At 56.2% G+C, this 17,852-nt stretch overlaps 2 protein-coding genes across 4 annotated transcripts; one reads left to right on the plus strand and one right to left on the minus strand.

Moving 5' to 3' along the window:
* The first annotated feature begins 2,015 nt into the window (after nt 1-2,015).
* On the plus strand, nt 2,016-11,916 carry NHERF1 (NHERF family PDZ scaffold protein 1). Its single transcript, XM_009094407.4, has 6 exons — nt 2,016-2,490; nt 8,430-8,591; nt 9,353-9,506; nt 10,043-10,083; nt 10,608-10,706; nt 10,836-11,916. Exons 1-6 carry the CDS (start codon nt 2,098-2,100, stop codon nt 10,986-10,988), a joined length of 1,002 nt encoding a protein of 333 aa, XP_009092655.3. The 5' UTR covers nt 2,016-2,097; the 3' UTR covers nt 10,989-11,916.
* Nucleotides 11,917-14,304: 2,388 nt separating this feature from the next.
* On the minus strand, nt 14,305-17,762 carry NAT9 (N-acetyltransferase 9 (putative)). 3 transcript variants are annotated; one of them, XM_009094408.4, is made up of 6 exons: nt 17,370-17,760; nt 16,577-16,686; nt 15,492-15,626; nt 15,208-15,267; nt 14,944-15,038; nt 14,305-14,856 (listed from the first exon to the last, which is right to left on the minus strand). In XM_009094408.4, exons 1-6 carry the CDS (start codon nt 17,444-17,446, stop codon nt 14,710-14,712), a joined length of 624 nt encoding a protein of 207 aa, XP_009092656.1. In that variant the 5' UTR covers nt 17,447-17,760; the 3' UTR covers nt 14,305-14,709. The 3 variants fall into 3 exon arrangements, with proteins under 3 accessions (XP_009092656.1, XP_030089299.1, XP_018774590.1); XM_030233439.2 differs by lacking the exon at nt 14,944-15,038 and having other exon boundaries at nt 17,370-17,762; XM_018919045.3 differs by lacking the exon at nt 15,208-15,267 and having other exon boundaries at nt 17,370-17,761.
* Nucleotides 17,763-17,852: the final 90 nt, after the last annotated feature.

Below are 17,852 nucleotides of genomic sequence, written 5' to 3' on the forward strand. Positions count from 1 at the left end.
GGTCTGCAACGTGGGAGGCTGCTGTACAGAGGCGCTGCAGAGCGGCCGGCCCGGGGGGCCCTGGGAGCAGCCGTGAGGAGGGGAAGCACCCACGGCCCCTTCCTCCCTGTCTTCCTGCCCGGGGGGGCTTTCATTGCACATTTCAGACAGACCAAAGGTGAGAGGGGAAGAGTAAACATGGCCTGTTAAATTAAAACCAACCTCCTCCCCTGCTGTTCTCATGGTGCGGAGTCCAGCATTCCCCAAATAACTCCGTCTTCCCACCAATGGCATTGCTGCTGCCGCTTGGCTGATGTCTGCAAAAAAATTCTGGATGGCTTCAACACAAACAGACGTTGGCTCTTTTCTCTTTCCCTCCTCCTGCCTGAGCTCCTTTAACTTCACTCCAAGATGCAAAGGACAGGAGGAGGCAGCTGGGGCGCGACGGTCCTGCCTGTGCCCTGCCATCCCGCAGGCACTATTGGACACAAAAGCAGCTTCAGCTGTTTCCTTTGCTGCTGCCTTTCTTCTTTATCTCAGTCCCGTGCTCAAACCAGCCGTGCTGGAGCTGGGTTTTGTTTCCTGATTAAACACAGGGTACCCAAAATATGCTCTGCATCTACCCTTCCAAAAAGCTCACTTGTGCGGCTTTGCTGCTCACAGGCCCCTTACCAAGGGGACGGCTGTGACACGGGCGATAGATCCCCCTGTCCTAGGGCCGTACCACAAGACGCTTGCCCTGGTTTTCCCCTCCGAAGGCATTTGCCGCCGGCTGCCGTGGGATTCCTCTCCGTCGCTTTTCTCAGCGCCGAGCGGCCGCAGGCCAATGCTCAGCCAAGTGGAGGAAACAAATGAGCCCACCCTCCTCTCCCAGCTGCGTCCCACGGAGCTGGAGCACGGCCACCCCGAGCACACAGAGGATCTTCAGCCGCTCGGGTCCCTGAGCAGGGTTTTGGGGCAGAGTGCCTTGTCAGAGACGTGTGCCCCTCCTTGCTTGAGGTCTGCAGGTCAGTTAAACGTGATCCTGGCTGCCCTGAGGACCTTTGCCCAGGAACTTCAGCCAGGCCCTGCACTGGGAGACACCTCTGTGCTACCTTCTCTGGGACAATCCCAGGAGGCAGCTCCGCCTGGCACCAGCAGCCCTGCGGCATGGCCGGAGCAGCCCAGGCTGGTTACTGCCTTGCTCTGCCCTGGCTGCCCAAAGCCCAGGATCTCACATGCTCATGACCCCCTGCAGCTACTTCTGCTTCTCAGTCCTTGAGCAGAGAACATGGAGCCAGGGCAGAGGAAATCCTCCGGGGTTCCCTCCACCTTCCCCCCCTCGGGCCACCAGCTCTTAGGTGCTGAGCAAGGTTCAGAGGCTGCTGGGGAAACAGGCCTGGCATCTCATTTCCACTGCAAAGCGAGTTACCTGCCCTCTTCCCTGCCCGCCTTCCCGTGCAGTTTCGATTTGGGGATTTTATTTCACTTATTTTTATTTTACTGCGAGCATCCCTCCACCCTCTATGTTCGAGAAGGGCTGGGAGCAACTGCAGCCTTTAAGGAGTGGGCGAGGATGTATGCGATGGATGTTCCCCGAGAGGCCACCCGGAATGTGCCGCGGAGCGGGAACAGCTCGGAGCGTCCCGCCGATCCCCGGCCAACGCCGGGGCTGTCTCCGGGACGGAGGCAGAGCCGATCCTGGTTGGGGGAGTTCAGCAAGAATCGGAAGTTGCCGCGGGGGGCTCGGGTGGCACCAGGGACAGGTGGAGGCGGCTGCGGGAAAGTGGCCCGGCCGCACGGGGGAGGGGTCGGACCCCACCGGGAGCTGCAGGTCCGGTCCCGCTGCAGGCACCACAGCCCCGCGGCGCCGCGACCAGAGCGCCCCACCCGGGCGACAACACATTTGCATACCCACCCCGCCTATATTTGCATAACCGCACCTCTAATAATTTGCATAGTCACGCCCCATTACTGTCCTTATGTGGCGGGCATCAGCCCATCCCGCGCTCCGATTGGCGGCCGCCGTCCCCGCGCCCCGCCCCCCTATATAAGCCGTGCTGAGGGCTGGTTGCCGCGCAGTGCGGTGAGTGCGGGTGGCGGGACGGACTCGTCGCTGCTCTCGTTGCTTCCCCCGCCATGAGCAGCGGCGCGGGCTCCGCCGCCCGGCTGTGCCGCCTAGAGCGCGGCCCGGATGGGTACGGCTTCCACCTGCACGGCGAGAAGGGCAAGCCAGGCCAGTTCATCCGTCTGGTGGAGGCGGGCTCGCCGGCCGAGCGGTCGGGGCTGCGCGCTGGGGACCGGCTGCTGGAGGTGGACGGCGAGAACGTGGAGCGGGAGAGCCATCAGCAGGTGGTGGAGCGGATCCGCGCCGCCGCCGGCACCGTCTGTCTCCTCGTCGTAGACTCGACGGCCGAGGATCAGCTGCCGAAGCGGGGCGGGGCGAGTGCCGAGCCGCCGGTGGTCGGCGGGCAGGCGGCTCCGATGCCGGCGGAGCCCGCCGAGCGGGAGCCCGGTGGTGGCGACCAGCGGGTAAATGAGCGGCCGGGGGACTGGGGCTCAGAAGTTTTCGGGGCAGAGGGTGTTGTCCGAGGAGGAGGGGTTGCGATCGGCCGCGGTCGTCTCCCTCCAGGCGAGCGAGCGGGAGCCGCGGCCGCCCTGGGCGTTTTGTGTGGTTTCGGTCTCGATTCTTTCTTTTTTTACTGTGCTGTAAACGCGGCTCCCCAGAAGCCCCGGGTCCTGCCGCGCCCGACTGCTTTGCCTTTTAATTTTAAATATTTTTTTTTCCCTCTAAGTGGTCCTGTCTCCCAGCCGTGTCAGTGACGGGCGGGGGCAGGCGGACACACCGGGCTGGTTGGACCCATAACTGAACCCGTTCCGTCCTGTGCTGTGGGGCCATTAAAACGGGGTGAGCAGCGCACAGGGGGAGCTTTGACGTGCAGCTGAGCCCAGAGCTGGGCTGAGGGGTGCTGGCACTAACCCACCCCAAAATACAGCAAAGAACCCGTGGCAGAGGTTTTTGGGGCCCAGACTGCAGGTATTGGTATTAGTCACTCCTGCTTTGAGTGTGTTCAGTCTCTGCTGTGGAGTGGAGATAGCAGAGCTCTTCCCGGGCTGGGGGCTTGATCCTGGCAGTCAGTCCCCACAGACGCTTCCTAACTCAGGAATGTTGGCCTTAAACACGTGTGGGAGTGAGCAGTTGCACAAAAAAAGTTATGTGGAAAGGTGAGGAATTGAGAAACAGCTGACCTTTCATGCCCCAAGCGGATCCTAAGAAACACTCCAGGCTCTGGGAGATAATACTGCTTTTTATTTACCCAGCAAAGATGTGTTTGTTGTTACAACAGACGTGTGGATCGCTCCCTGGGCAGCCGCCTCTTGAGTTCCCAGTGTGAGGAACCTTCTGGGGAAATCTTGTGACCTGTTCCCAGAGAGGTTGGTGCAGTGGAGCCTTCCCAGTGTTGATCATGAGCCCCAGGAAGACCTTGGTGCCTCACTGAGCTGCTATCACTAGGGTTTTGTTGAGGATTAGGTGGTTTGGAGCTGTATCTCCTGTGGGACTTTAGCCTGTGCTTGCTCCCCTGGTTGGGCTGATCTACTGCAGACACAGCTCTCATCACTGCCTGGCTAAAACATCACTCCAGTACTTCCTTGATGGGCTTATTTGGGTGAGAACAGCCATGTTCTATCCCTGTGCTGTCTTGCTCGCTGTCCCCTGTATCATCCCATGTCCCTCACGTGTGGCGCCATGCTATGCCCTGGTGCTGCCCCATGCAGAGAGAATGTGCCTGCTCTCCCCTATGTCACAGTGCCAGCTCTCCCTCGGGGCTAGTGAGACTCAGCTCTGCTTTCTGCTCCCAGACCTCTCCATGGGCTGGGAAAAATAAAAGAGATGTTCTTAATGCAGCTCGTGTTGAGTCCCCTGCCCAGCTTGGGGGCTAAGGATGTGCAGTCCCCAAAGAGGATGGAGCCCTCTCATGCTGTGAGACTGCTGCCTGCTCGCTGTGTTGGCTGGAGTGATGGAAAGAGCTTAGGAAGCTGGAGATGCCCCACAAGAGTTTGGGAGCCAGCCCCAGCTGGAGATACTTTATGGACTTTGAGGGACAGTCTTGGCTGAAGATTCCCCACGGTCTTGGGGAGCAGGCTCAGGGCACAGCTCATGCACAGCTACTACTGGCAGCTTCTCTGCTAGCGGTTTCTCTCCTCACTAGATCAGGAAGCAGGTGACATGGGGTGACATTGCCACAAGGCCCCAGACCGTTTCTCAACAGGTAGCAGCAGGAAATCTTGCGGCTGGGGGCAGGGCCCAGTGGAAAAGTGGGTTTGGAGACATTGCCAGGCACCCACCAAGCAGGGTGGGAAGATGCTGGGTGGGATGCTGAGCCAGGCTGGAGCAGGCAGAAAGAGATTTCTGTCCAGTGAGGCAGGAACACACTGGTGGCCTGTTTCTGGCCACTGGCAGGCAACCAGTGCTGGCTGCTCCATCCCCCTGCAGCCCCATCCCACCACTGTGGGTTGGTAGGATTTCCTGGGATCACAGGGGAAGCGGGAGATTTGCACGTGTCAGAGTTCTGTTTGCTTTATTGGGCTGGACTTATCTTTATTTGTTTAACAAGCCTGGAGACGCTCAAGAGCTGGGAGAGCTGCTTGTGGTGAGCAATGTTTAATGTCTCCCACCTTCCAGGAGAATCCATTCTCTCTCCAAACTGTTCTGTGTCCTGCATGATTGGGACTGCCAGGGGTCTCAGACACCCCCATGGATCCCTGAGGCAGTTGTGGGCTCCATTTTCATTCCTTTTAAACCTTGAGTATGCAGATCCCCCTGATGCTGTTGTGGAGGTTTTGAGCCTCCCTGGGAAGCTGGTCATGCACTACTGTCTGTGGTGCTGAGCCAGTGTGGTGACAGTTTCACACCCCTCAGGTCAGCCCCATTTCCTGGGGCCCTGTGCCGTGGGGGTGTCCCCCCACCAAGAGCTGTGACAGTTTGTCTGCCTCCATCTTTATTTCCGGAAGCTTCAGCTGCTCGGGAGTGTCTTGAGAAAGTTTCATACAAGCTGCACAGTGTTCCCAGGGCAGCATCGGGTGCTGCCAGCACTGTGCTCTGGTACCAGGGCAAGGCATTTGCTACCAGCCCCGGCTTCCCTCTTGCAAATTTAGTGTTAAATTAGAGCCCTTCCTGCCAGCAAGGCTCATCCCTCCTTGTAAAACCTGGGAGAGCCTCCCAGGGCTGGGTTTCAGAGTGTAACAGGGGGCAGTTCCCCTGGCATTGGGAGCGTTGCACTGGGGTAGCTGGAGTTTAATTAGGAAATGAATTCAATTTTTTCTCAAGGCAGCTGCATGAAAAGCAGCTCCAGTCAAACAGGACGTGACAGGGATGCTGCAAGGAGGCTGCTTTGCATCCCCTTTGTATGAAGCCCGAATGTGCGCGCCAGATTTTGGGACCCGTGTGAATTTGCTGGCTCAGGCATCCTCAGAGCTCTTGTGTTTTCTCTTTGAGTAACTGGGAGGGTTGCTGCCACCAGCAGGCTTGATGCTGCTTGTAGGGCTGCAGGGAATTTCCTGGGACTTGAGCCTTCAAAAGCTGTCCTGAAATTGCTGTTGAATGGCTTGGAAATGGGGAGTGAGTCCTGGCATGCTGTGCAGCTGGGGTCTTCACAATCCCGGGATGGCTGGTCCTGCCAGGTGGCTGAAGGTGCTGCAGAGGGAGAAGCATCTGGGTGTGCCCCAAATCCTGTTTCAGGGTAGGAGCAGCAGTGTGATGCTGCAGAAGTCCTCATCCCAAGTGGGCATCTCAGCAGAGAGACCTCTCTGCCTTCCCTGGGTGAGAGGGGTGGCTTGGGATGCATCTGCAGGGGGCTGATTCCAGCTTCCCCCACTGCTGTCCCTGACAGAGGTTGTAATTGTTTGTAACAAGGCTCTGCCAGCTAATCCCAGTGCGGCAGGAGAGCTGCTGGCCTTGCCGGACAGGATGCAGCAGTTTAGAGAAATTAGGGACATTCCCAATGCCCAGCTCCAGCTCCATAGCCACGGGTCTTCTTGGGTTGTTGGCTCCAAACCCTCTGCCTCACATTCAGCCCAGAGGGGACTTCGGGGCTAAAAGGATGCCCTGCCATGGGGTACTCACCCCTTGGATGGGCAGCTACAGCTGCGGGAGGATTAGATGCATTTGTTTTCCTCTCTGGATGGCAGAATGGTGGCTGCCTGCAGGGTTTCTGTGACTTGGAGAGCACAGGCAGCCTGGCACACTGGGCTGGAGGAGCTGCCAGCCACTGATGGGGGGATGCTGGGGGGCCGGGTCATGGCTTAGCCAGGCTGCCCTCGCAGTGAGTGCTGCTGCCTTGGCCAGCTGCCTTTGCAGGATCAGTGCCTCCCTCACTGCCATGACCTGTCCCTGTGTCCTGAGACATCTGTCCACCCTGCAGGACTTCCCATTCCCCCCGCAAAAATTCATGGCACTGGCATCTCAGGGAGACCAGGCTGCCAGGGCTTTGTTGGTATGGGTGGGAGCAAAGCCCTCCCTCCTCCTTCTTGCCCGGGAGCGCTGCCAGCACCACTTGCTGGGTGCTCCCTCTGGCTTTGTCCTGAGCTATCGGCGTGGAGCAGCCCCGCAGTGCTGCCAAGGGCACCGGCAGCACGGGTGCTCCAGAGCCTGAACCCTTGCTCCGGGTTGAGCCAGGGCAGGGATCTGGGGAGGTGCTACCTTCATCCAGCAGCTCCTGCCGTTTGTTGTTATTCTGGGTATTGTCTGTCCCCACCATTGCTTGGGATTTCTGCCTGGGTGCAGGATGCTATCACACTCCATGAACCTGCTGCCACCTGGGCACGGTGTGGGGACAAGAGGGCAGAAGGGGCGAAGTTGAGAGGGTCACAATCCTCCACCCAGCCAGGGAATCCACAGCTGGGCTGTTGCACTGAGCATGTGAAGTTGACACACGTGGAGACCAAGTTCTGCATGCCAGTACTGAGGCATCTCGGGATCACCTTCACTTCTGGCTGATGTGCTTGGTGCTGCCTGCACCTCCCTTCCCAGGGCGTTGTCAAGTGGTACTGGGGTGGTGGCCGGCCTTGACCATGAAGGAAGGTGTTGTGCAAGAGGATGGGGCTTTATCAGGGCTTTATTGCAGCATTGGGCTTAGTAATTGTAAATGTGTCACCCTGGCCCATGTGGGACCCTGTGCCACACCAGTGTGTCAGATACACGCTGTCAGCACCCCAGGACCCAGGTTTTCCCTGCTGTGGGCAAAGGTGATTTTGTGACAAGATGTGAGAGTGCTGCACAAGGGGTAAAGAGCACCCTGGTGCAGGTGTGGGAGGGCAAATTCCTGCAGTGCCTGTCCTCAGTGATGCTATGAGTACCAACAGAGAAAAAATCATCTCAGATGAAAGATTAAATACACCCCTTTGGTGAGGAATATTCCAGCAGTTTGAGGGAGCCTTCACTGCTGGGAGAGCCCAGCCAAAGCCCAGGTTCTGGTGGTCAAGGTGGGATCAAACCATTTTATATAAAAATTGTAAAAGTGGCATTGGGTGCTAGGGTCAGAGCAGTTCTGGCAGTGTGACATGCAGGTGTCTGGTTTGTGTCACCTGGTTCCTCTAATGCTTCCTGGACATCCCACTCCCCCCGGGTGAGTAAAGGCAGTTCCTGTGTGCCAGGCGCCTGGGGATTCTCCTGCTTCTTCCTGCTGCTCACCATGTGGGGAGCTTAGAGGGCACCAGGGGGGCCAAGCGAGTGGCTCTGGCTGCCCCATCGAAGTTCCCTGTCTCCAGGTACTGGTGGATCCACAGGTCAAGGTGAAACCAGGTGCAGATGAGCTGGGTGTTGCCTCCTGGAGAGGTGAACGTCCCAGTTGCACCGCCCCAGTGGAGCTGGTTTCTGTTTTGCAATCCTGGAAGGTCATGCTGGGGCATGGAGGTGCCTCAGCATTAAAGCTGCTCCATCTGGGTTCCAGCTGCCTGCTCGAGCCCTGTGTGCCCCTTCCCTGCTGACAATGGCTGTCGGGTGCTCTGGGGTTGGGCATCTCCCTGAGCCCATGGCTGGGTTTGCCATGGAGAGGGGCAGTTGGCGGGGGGGTGATGCAGGGGACCTGAGACCTCTCCAGTAGCCAAAGCTTTGTGAGTGGGATGGGGTGGAGTGGGGGTGCTTCCCAGCCACCTGGGCTGTGTTTCCTCCACCTTCATGGCAGTTGCAGTCGTGATCCCAAAAGGAAGAGTGTGGTCTGGGAACATACGCATAATAACAAGTTTCTTAAATGTTTCACTGCAATTAATGTGCCCTGCACCTAATTAATTAATTAGAGCCCAGGATCATGGGGGGTTTGGCACCCTGCATCCTATCTTGAGCTGTCAGTGCCCACAGGTGGCCACCTGAGGATGGTGTCCCTGATACTCCAGCAGCATTCTGGGGTTCCTGGTGCTGTCCTTGGGTGTTGGGGCTCTGGGAGCAGTTCACCCATAGATTGTTCCCATTGCAGGAGGAGCTAAGACCTCGGCTGTGCCACATGAAGAAGGGCCCTGATGGCTACGGCTTCAACCTGCACAGTGACAAGAGTCGCCCAGGGCAGTATGTGCGCGCTGTCGACCCTGGTTCGCCGGCTGAGGCAGCAGGGCTGGCTCCCCAGGACCGCATCATCGAGGTGGGCTGGGCTGTCAGGGGAGGTCTGAGGGGCCTCTCTGAAAAGCTTGGCACTCCCTCACATCCTGGTGCCTGGGAGACAGCTACCCTTGGCCAGGAAGGCACACAGTGTCCCTGGTGCCGCTGGTGACTCACAGCACAGCCGCCCAACCTGCACCAGCCTGCCGGTCCCCACCCACGGGTGCAGCACTGTGGAGGGCTGGGACTGAGCATTAATTACCTGTCTGGGGGTTAATTAGCAGTAGCACTGTCCCCTGTCCCCAAGGATCTCCTGGGGTGGCACAGGCTGGGGACAAGATGCATGATGGTCACAAGTCCTGCTGTCAGGTGTGACTGGGGTGGGGATGAGCTCAGGTTTGTGCCACGTGGGATGATGATCTATGAGAGCAAGGACGAGCTGAGCCCCAGCACTGCTGCTCACCAGGGTGTGGGGCTGCTGCCTCTTCTGGGGTGAAGCTTGTGGGTTTCTGGAGACCATCACTTGGCACAAGGGTTTTGTGCCAGCCCCGGGTCTATGTGCTGCTGGGAGTTCCCTGCCAGCTTTGCCCATTCGACCCCATGCCAATTACTCAGAGGGAAATCTGCTTTTAATTAGGTTTTTCTGTCTTCACTGCTAATCCCTGCGAAGCCATGAATGCCTGTGGGGGCTATGGGGTGGCTGTGCTGGGATTATGACTGGTACCAAGGCTGGTACCTGACCCCTCCCTGGTGCTTCCAAGGGATGGATGTCCCCCAGCTCCAGTGGTGATGTGGTACCTGCAGGTGAATGGTGTGTGCATGGAGGGCAAGCAGCACAGCGATGTGGTGGCAGCCATCAAGGCGAGTGGTGACGAGACCAGGCTGCTGGTGGTGGACATCCTCACAGATGAGTTCTTCAAGAAGTGCAAGGTGGTGCCCTCAGAGCAGCACCTGACAGGTGGGCTGGGGACTGTGCTGCTGGGAGGGGTTTGTGCCACCTCTGGTGGCTCTGTGTCACCTTCTCACCAAACCTAAGGGTGCTGAGCCCCGGGAGCTGGCCTTATCACCTTGGGGCCAAGCAGAGTCACCTGGCTTTGGCATCTCCTTGCTTGGCCAAGGGCCCCATGCAGGGCTGGTGGGGCTGACGTGGGCACATTTATGGCCCTGAGTTGCACTTTGGCAGGGTTTATGGCTTGGGGAGCAAACAGGCATCAGCTGCTCTTTGCTCTCCTCTGCTGTCACAGTGGTCCCCAGGAGGATGTGGAAGGGGTCTCACTGGGCTCCACATCCCGGCTGCCATCATGGAGATGTGTCTGGCAGCATTCCCCTGTGCCATGGGGCTGGCTGCAGCGGGTGTTTAAAAAATTCAGGACCTGGCTAGACCCTGGGCAGTGTTGTGTGAGCATTGGCCATGTACAGCCTTGGCTTGCCCTCCACTGGCAAGGGGACAAAGCAAACACATCCTCACCCAGTGCCTGTGTCCTTTTCCCACAGGTCCCTTGCCAGAACCAGTAGCCAATGGTGATATAGGGAAGGTAAGAGCCTTGTCTTGATTTTAATTCCATCTATGCCCATCTCCAGTCAGGGACCCTCCTGTTCATGTACCCTCTGCCCATGGATGGGTGATGCCAGCAGGTACCACAGTGGTCTCAGCCTGCCACACAAGAGCTGGTGCCACTGGGAAGGGAACTGGTGTCCTCCAGAAAGGGGGATGCTTGTGGTGCTGAGTTTCATGGAGGTGGCTGTTTCCCTGTTCTCTTTTGCCTTCTGATGCTCCAGGGCTGGGAGTCCTTGTACTGCAATAGGGAAGTAGCACCCAGCCCTGCAGCCACCCTCCTCCTCCTCCTGCTAAAGCCAGAGCAGTCAGGCCGGGGTTTAATCCTTCCCTGCCCTGATGGGCAGCGCTAGAGGTATTTATGTGCCTGGAGCTTGCAGGGGATTACGTGCAGGAAGGACTGCAGGAAGGATGATTTCATGGCCCCAGGGTGGGCCTTGCAGCTCTGGAGGCTGTTCTCAAGCCCCGGGGCTGAAGCTCACACTGCTTCCCTGCTCCCCTCAGGAAAATGGGGGAGAGCCGCGGTCCCACTCAGTGTCTGAGAGCCCGTCCAGCCCCGCGCCGCCGGCCGCAGCCCCCGGCTCCAGCGAGACCCACAGCCAGGTAGGGCTGGGCGTGCTGGGGGGAGGCGGTGCCTGGAAAGCAGGATCTGGGCTGAGCCCCCACCATGGGGCCGTCCAGGGAACACACCATGGGGCTGACCCCGCCTCTCAGCCCCAAACTCACACACAGGAGGATGACAAACACCATTCAGCCCCTGGCTCCCTCCTGGACCTCGACATCCCGCTGGCCGTGGCCAAGGAGCGGGCGCACCAGAAGCGCACCAGCAAGAGGGCACCCCAGATGGACTGGAGCAAGAAAAATGAACTATTCAGCAACCTGTGAAGGCCCTGAGGCAGGGTGGATGTCTTGTAGCCTCCCCCCCACCAGCCCCATACCCACCTCTCCTGCACTCTTCCCTGCCACGGGCTCCTGGTAGAGATGTGGGACTGCTCCCTCCCACCCTGACCCAAGTGCTGGGCTTTGGTGGCCAGTGAACATCCCTGCAGCGGGGTTCTGGGCCGGGGGTGCTGGGGGTGCCCCCTCCCAAAAGCTCATCCCCAGGGTGCTCCTCCAGCCTTGCCTTGAAGCCCTGCACACCCTGGTAGGCACAAGCAGGGGTTTGGGAAGGATCGAGGATTTGGGGTGGCCTGATGCTCAACACTCCTGGTCCCCACTGTTCCCTGCTTTTTCCCCTTCCCCAAACCTCATCTCCATTTGAGATCCCCCCCAAATTACCCTTTAACTGTAAAACCTGAGGCTTTTAGGGTCCTCTCCCAAATCCCACCTGCCCAGCCACTGACCACAGCCAGGGTATTTGACCCTGGGCCTGGCAAGCTCCGTCCACAATGACCCTGTCCCTTTGACTCTTCAGCTGCAAGGAAGGGTATGGGTGCCCAGCACTGGAGAGTGCCCAGCACCCTGCCCTGGGGTGCTGGGCACTCTCCAGTGCTGGGCACCCAAATTTTGGGAGAGGAGAGGGTGTCTGGAGCCAGCACAGTAAGCAATAATAGTCTCCTTTGCTCCTGCACACTCCCAGAGACAGAGCTAATCAGGGTTTGAATCCAATACTGTTTAATTTAAAAGCTTCTCACAGACTTTTTGGTTTTTTTCTGAAATGAGTATTTTTCCAATCACATCTATTTTTTTTCTACCTGTATTTTGTGGAAATTCTTCCTGTGGATGTTTTGTTTCCGTGTGCTGCAATCAGGTGTTGTACTGTTGAGCTCAAGAGAAATTCTGTTTACTGGAATAAAACTTTCTGACTTCACAAGTCTGGTTTAAGACTAAATCCTTTCAGAGCCTGGGGGGGTCGGGTGGTGCAGAGGGCTTGCTGTGGCCCTCTGGGGCTTGGGGAAAAAACAGTAACTGGGGGACTCTGGGCCTGGTTTGGGTAGTCCTCAGCACGTGATGGGGACAGGTTGAGGGGGTTGGGGAGGCACCGGCTGGTCCCAGTGGTGGTTAATGCCTCGAGGTGATTAATGAACTTTAATCCCCTGGGGAGTGGGGGGGGCAGGGTGGTGGTGGCGGGGAGGGTGAGGGGGGTGATGCAAAGCTATAATCTGGGTCTGCTGGCCAGGCTGGAGGGCAGTAGCTCTGTTTGAGGCAGCCCAAATGTGCCCCCAGCCCCTCAGCAGTTTTTTGGGATGAGCCTGGGTTGCACCTGGTTTGAGGAAAGGCAGGGGGGGATCAGTGAGGAGAGGGGTGCTTGTCCCTCTGAATGAATGGGTGTAGCCTTGGGTGCCTCAGTGGGGCCAGACTGGTGGCACAGTAGGACAAGGCAGGGCTGTGCCCGGCCTCTGTCTGGTATCTTCACTTCTGCACACTCTTGTTTTGTGCCCCAAATCTGCAAATAAGCTTTTCCACCTGAGCACACAAATGGTCACAGATCTTTGCACCTCAAGTGACACCTAAGTGACAAAGTGCCACGAGACTTCTGGGGGTTGTGCAGGTGTCACTTCCTCCTGGAAGCTGAGGGAGCCCATTTCCAACTTGTCTCATCCTCCAAAGACGTGTCCTCTGAGGGAAGGTGAGCCCCCATCCCCTGTTTTCCCATCCTCATCCCATTGGGGCAGCAGGACACCCCTACCTGGGATGGATGCCACAGGATGGGCAGCCCATGCAGGGCAGGAGTGGGGGCACCCAGTGGGTCCCAGCAGTATCTTTTGCCTCTTGGCCTGGTCAGAGCAGCTGGGCACTGGATCCCTGTGGAAGCCCTGTTTGAGCCCAGCCAGGATTCTCCCCCAGCCTTTGGGGTGGGCTGAACTCCGGGACGTGCCCAACTTTGTAGTGGGTTGCCAGGGAAAGGCTGTTCCCAGCCGCCTGTGGAGCCCGGGGATGCCAAGCGGGGCCCTCACTGGCTCCAGAGCAACCAGCTGGGCACAGGAGATCACCCTGCCCCTTTCCCCCTGGCAGCAGAGGTTAAAAAAAATTATTTTTCCCACATTGGTCATTTTTAGGGGAGCAAATCCCAGCCCAGCTACATCTCTCCTGCCGGTTTGGCCTTGCTCCTCTGGCAGAGGGATGAGACACTTCACTGAAGAAGCACCAGAGCCAGCAGTTCACCCAGCAGGTTCTGCAAATCTGAGGAGCAGCAGGATTAGTAGCCCTTGTCATGGTAATCCCAGCAGGAAGTAGAGCAGCTCTTCACTTTATTACCACACAAAGCTTTCACTACAACTAAATCCACACTAAATACTTGTTTAAAATGCCATGATACACTGTTCCTACACTTGGTTTTAACATTAGTCACAGGAATCATGTATTTAAATCAGCTAAAATTGGAAAACTAAAGCCCCCAGGCCCTAAAAATACAGGCACAGCAACACTAAAAATTCCACTGACTAACAATCTCCAAAACATCCCTCGGCAAATCTGAAAGTTATTACCTGATCTTCTATCACTGAAACAGATAATTTGTGGTCTAGGATTAGCCATTACAGCTGCTGTTACAGTTATGAAAACACACAGGAGCATCACTTACCCTTGTTACCTTCTGTCCTCTCCCCTTAGCAGCTGCCCTGCTGTGGACAGTGTGTGTAGGGCAAGACAGGTCAGGCTGAGTAACTGCTCAGGGAAGTTTGTCAAGTGGGAGGCAAGTGGCAAGTGCCTCTTTTTCATCCATGGATCTCAGATCTACTGCAGCAGAGACTGGATAACTCCCGCCCTCCAGTAAGAGATATTTCCCCTACATTCATCTTTATCTTAGTGGAGAGCACCCACTATGGACTCTCCAGGCTCAGCAGAGCGAGGCCTGAGCGGGTGGAAGAAGGGAGCTGTCTCCTTTCAGTGTGTTCTCCTCCTTACTTTCATCAAAGCAGTGAAGGAAAATGAAGTGCAACCGGGCTGAGGTTTTCAGACCTGAGCACAGCCCTGAAGCTGAAGGGGATTGTCTCAGAAGCCTCCTGCAGCTCTCAGCTCCCTCATAGTGGTGGGGCTCAGCTCTAGCCTTGATCAGCTAATATCAACAATTTCCATCATATTAACTTGCCATTTGTTTCTGCTCACCCACATCTGAGCTTCTTCCTGCCAGGACCCAGCAGAGCCGCCCGGCAACCTACCAGACCCCAAAAAACTGGGTTTAAAGAGTCTCTGCTGTCCTTTACAATTTCTAAACCCATTTTTGAGCTGCCAAAGAAACTAGCTTAACCACACATAGTGCTCAGGCACCTCAGATCTTTGTGGTTTTTAATTTTTTATTCAAGAGTAAAAAAGAATGAGCTGCCAGTATATGAAACCTCCTTGCTGATGAATCCTGATTTAAGAGCAGTGGGAGAAGTTTCTGTTTGTCCAGGAATCAACTGCTGGTGATTTTAGGCTCTGTTTGAAAAGCAAGACAAAGTCAGAGTCATTCCTAGCCAAACCTATGAGTTAATGGCTGTTCACCAGGTCCAAATTTCAGGCAGTAATCCTGGCTGGTAGAGCAAAGTGCAAAGTTGACAAGATGACAAAGCAGCTGAAGGAGACGGAACAGTTCCAGTGTTGGCTCTCTGGTGTCCTCCACACCCAGACCTTGCAACAACATCCAGCTTCTCCCTGGAAACCCAGCTGGTGTCTGAGGTATCTGTCAGGTGTCCAGCACCCCAGCAGGCTGCTTCAGCTCAGTGTAACTCTTCTCCTCCACGTGGTTTGTCTGCTCCAGGAGCCACTGTCTCTCCTGGTCACTGACATCCAGCCTAAGCATCACCTCCTGGAAAATGCTGTTTACAGCAACCTGCAGCACACAAAGAAAAAGCAGCTCAACCCCAGCCACAGGGCAAAAGCTGCTCACATTCCCTGGGGAGATGGGCTATTACTGCACCTCCTTAAAGTGAAGCTTTTTGAACATGCAGATACTGGCTTCATTTTCCTGACCAATCTTAGCCTCAAACTTGGTAATCCCCAGTTTTCTCACTCCTGCAGGAGAAATCAGATGGAGAGTCACTTCTACAATGTGCCACATCTATAAAAGCACAGGACTCCAGTCGTGGGGCAGATGCATCCCTTACTACCCTGCCTGTATCACTGGGAATTATCTGCTCCCAGACCTCAGCCCCCACACTCCTGCTCCCTGAGCCACCCTCACCGTAGGCCATCATCAGCAGAGCTGCCTCCTTGCCAAACCCTCTGCCACGGCAGCTGGGCTCTGAAAGAGACAGCACAGAGTCAGCATCCAGTTAGGGGAGACAAACCAGCCACACCAGACACTTCTCAAAAGAGGCTGTGACCTGGACACGCCACAGGCTGATCAGGGCTGAACAGCTATGGTAAAGCATGAGAACAAAAAGCAACATGATGCAGGAACATCAACATCTCTCTGCAGCATGCAGCCACAGTGACAGAGGCCCAAGCTATGAAGCAGAACTCGACCTGCAATCATGATTTCAATCTCGCCCACAGTCGGGTCCTCAGCGTTGGTGAGGAAGAGATTCACATCCCCAACCATGGAGTTCTCCTCCGCCTGCCCAGGCCAGCGCTCCGAGTCCAGAACGATGAAGGTGCACTCTGGGGAAAACAAGAATGTGGCAGCATCTTCAGAGTGTGCTGATAATTACTCATAAATGACCAAAGAATGAAATTAAAGATGCATAATGGACAGAGGAAAAACAGTTTCCACATGTTAACAGCAAGGAAAAGTTAATAATTTGACTTCCCACACCAGGTGCGCCTGTTCCCACCTACAGAAAGGAAAGAAATACTTGGAAAAACCTATTGTGAGAGTGACATAGACACCAAGACTAGAGACAGTCTGTGGAAGAAGTGTGAAAACTTCCTTCCCATGTCTGAGATCTCCTTGCCTTGCCTTACTCAGCAGCAAGTTGGGGCAAAGAATTGTTTTGGTGCACAAGAGGCTGAGACTGAGTGATTCACCTGGTCCATATTATTGCCACTCCGAGTAAGGTTTTTTTATGCCACCTAAGACAAATGCTCCAGACTGAGCTCTTTGTCAGCTTCAGTATTTTCCAGCTCACTAAATTTCTACCAGGCTTTTATGGGCAGTGATTCATTACCTGTAGAAGAGTCAGGGAACCAATTTAGTCAATACACCTCAACCAGGTGATCATAAAATCATCCAATTTATCAAGGAGAAATACAACGTCCTTCTACCTTTCTGCAATGATCAGACCTGGGGAGTTTTGGCTGTGCAGGAGTGATGCTTAATGATTTTTGGCTCAGCACAAAATGCTGTGGGAAATGAATCGTTATAGTCTCTGGAAAGCTGCATAAAAAAGACACAAACAGCTCGAGGAAGTGGATATTCTCCACTTCCCTGAATATATACCAGCTGTAATGAGAAAACCCATTCAAGCTGCTGTTGTAGAAAGTGTTGCATCCCCTCTGGCTTACAGGAACTTGGTCACAGGGCACTCCCAGCTCACTGTGGGTCCTTCCCAGAATGCAAAGGACCTGCTCACCACTCCCACCCTCTGCCAGAAAGCATTCCAGATGCTCACTGTCAGCGTCATCCCGCCAGCTGCGCTGCATTTCGTACTCCTGCTCCAGGCTGAGGGGCTCCGAGGCTGTCAGTCGCTGCAGCTCCTCCGACTGCATCCACTCGTGGTACCTGGCAATGGACCCGGCCCCACATCACTGCCCCAGCTGCAGCACCTCAGGAGGATTCCTCCCAGTGCTCTAGGGGTCAGACAGCTTGGGAAACACCAGCCTGGCTTTTGTGGCAACTTAAAATGCATCCACAAGCCCCTGTCCTTTATGGAACACAGTGCTCTCTGGAAATTTAGGAAGTTTGCCTGTCCTGTGGCTTTGTTCTGGAGTGCCAAACGCACACCTGATGTTTTGGAGTTCTGGTGCATTTCATCCCGAGCAACATGGAAACAGCACCTCCAGGACACTGATAAAACACTAACGCTGGTATCTTTGTGCTGATCTACTTTACAAACTGTTGGCATGCCTGATTTATCAACCATCCACCTGGCTTTACACGCTGAAGCTTTGCTCTTCCACTGTCACCAGGGAAAGGCCTCACTGAACAGAAGAACTGCCGTGTTCCCTCACCGCCAGGGGTTTCTCAGAGGCACAGGTGAAGTTCTCCCTGAGAGAAGAGCTGGCACAGAGCTCAGCCGTGACAGGGATGGTGCTGCCGGGCACCGAGGACACCTCACCGACTGATTCTCGGGGGAAGCGGACCCTGCAGCTGGCAGCCACCTTTCCTGACCCAAACACTGTCTTCAAAGGGAGAAGTGGAATCAGACCATGCAGGAGCGTCCGAGGAGGGCAAGGGGCACGTACCGGGGCACGTGTGCAGCGGTGTAGGGCACCAGCGTCACCTTCTTTCCTCGCAGCACAGTGTCCTGGTTAACCTTCATGGCCTGTGCACTAAGGGGGAGACCCAGCACCCCACTCCGTGTCTCCGGCGAGGCCAAGGGATGAGGCAACGCTGTCTGGTGCCTTTCTGGAGCGAGAGGCGACTCTCACAGTGCGGATCTCACAGGTCCCACCAATACGGCCGCACTAACACGCCCAAATCCCTGTTCCGACATCCCGACAGGACCCTGGGGCTGGGGAGGGGACCCGGCACCGACGGGGATCTGCACCGGAAGCTCACGCGTGCCCGCCCTACCGCCTCCAACGCATGCGCATAGACCGCGGGACCGCCCAACTACGAAATGTGTGGCGTCATCGCTCTGCCCCGTATGACCCCGCCCCTTTCATACCACGCTCACTCCCCGCCTCTCTCCGACCCCGCCCCCATTACCCCGCCCATGCTCCTGC

This window comes from Serinus canaria, chromosome 18 (assembly GCF_022539315.1).
Source record: "Serinus canaria isolate serCan28SL12 chromosome 18, serCan2020, whole genome shotgun sequence".
NCBI lineage: Eukaryota > Metazoa > Chordata > Aves > Passeriformes > Fringillidae > Serinus > Serinus canaria.

Coding starts and splice junctions, on each gene's coding strand:
- NHERF1 (XM_009094407.4), top strand. CDS start 2,098: ATGAGCAGCGGCGCGGGCTCCGCCGCCCGGCTGTGCCGCCTAGAGCGC. Junction 2,491..8,429: donor CCGGTGGTGGCGACCAGCGG/GTAAATGAGCGG, acceptor TTCCCATTGCAG/GAGGAGCTAAGACCTCGGCT. Junction 8,592..9,352: donor CCCAGGACCGCATCATCGAG/GTGGGCTGGGCT, acceptor TGGTACCTGCAG/GTGAATGGTGTGTGCATGGA.
- NAT9 (XM_009094408.4), bottom strand. CDS start 17,446: ATGAAGGTTAACCAGGACACTGTGCTGCGAGGAAAGAAGGTGACGCTG. Junction 15,627..16,576: donor CTGGCGGGATGACGCTGACA/GTGAGCATCTGG, acceptor TGTTTTCCCCAG/AGTGCACCTTCATCGTTCTG. Junction 15,268..15,491: donor GATTGAAATCATGATTGCAG/GTCGAGTTCTGC, acceptor TGTCTCTTTCAG/AGCCCAGCTGCCGTGGCAGA.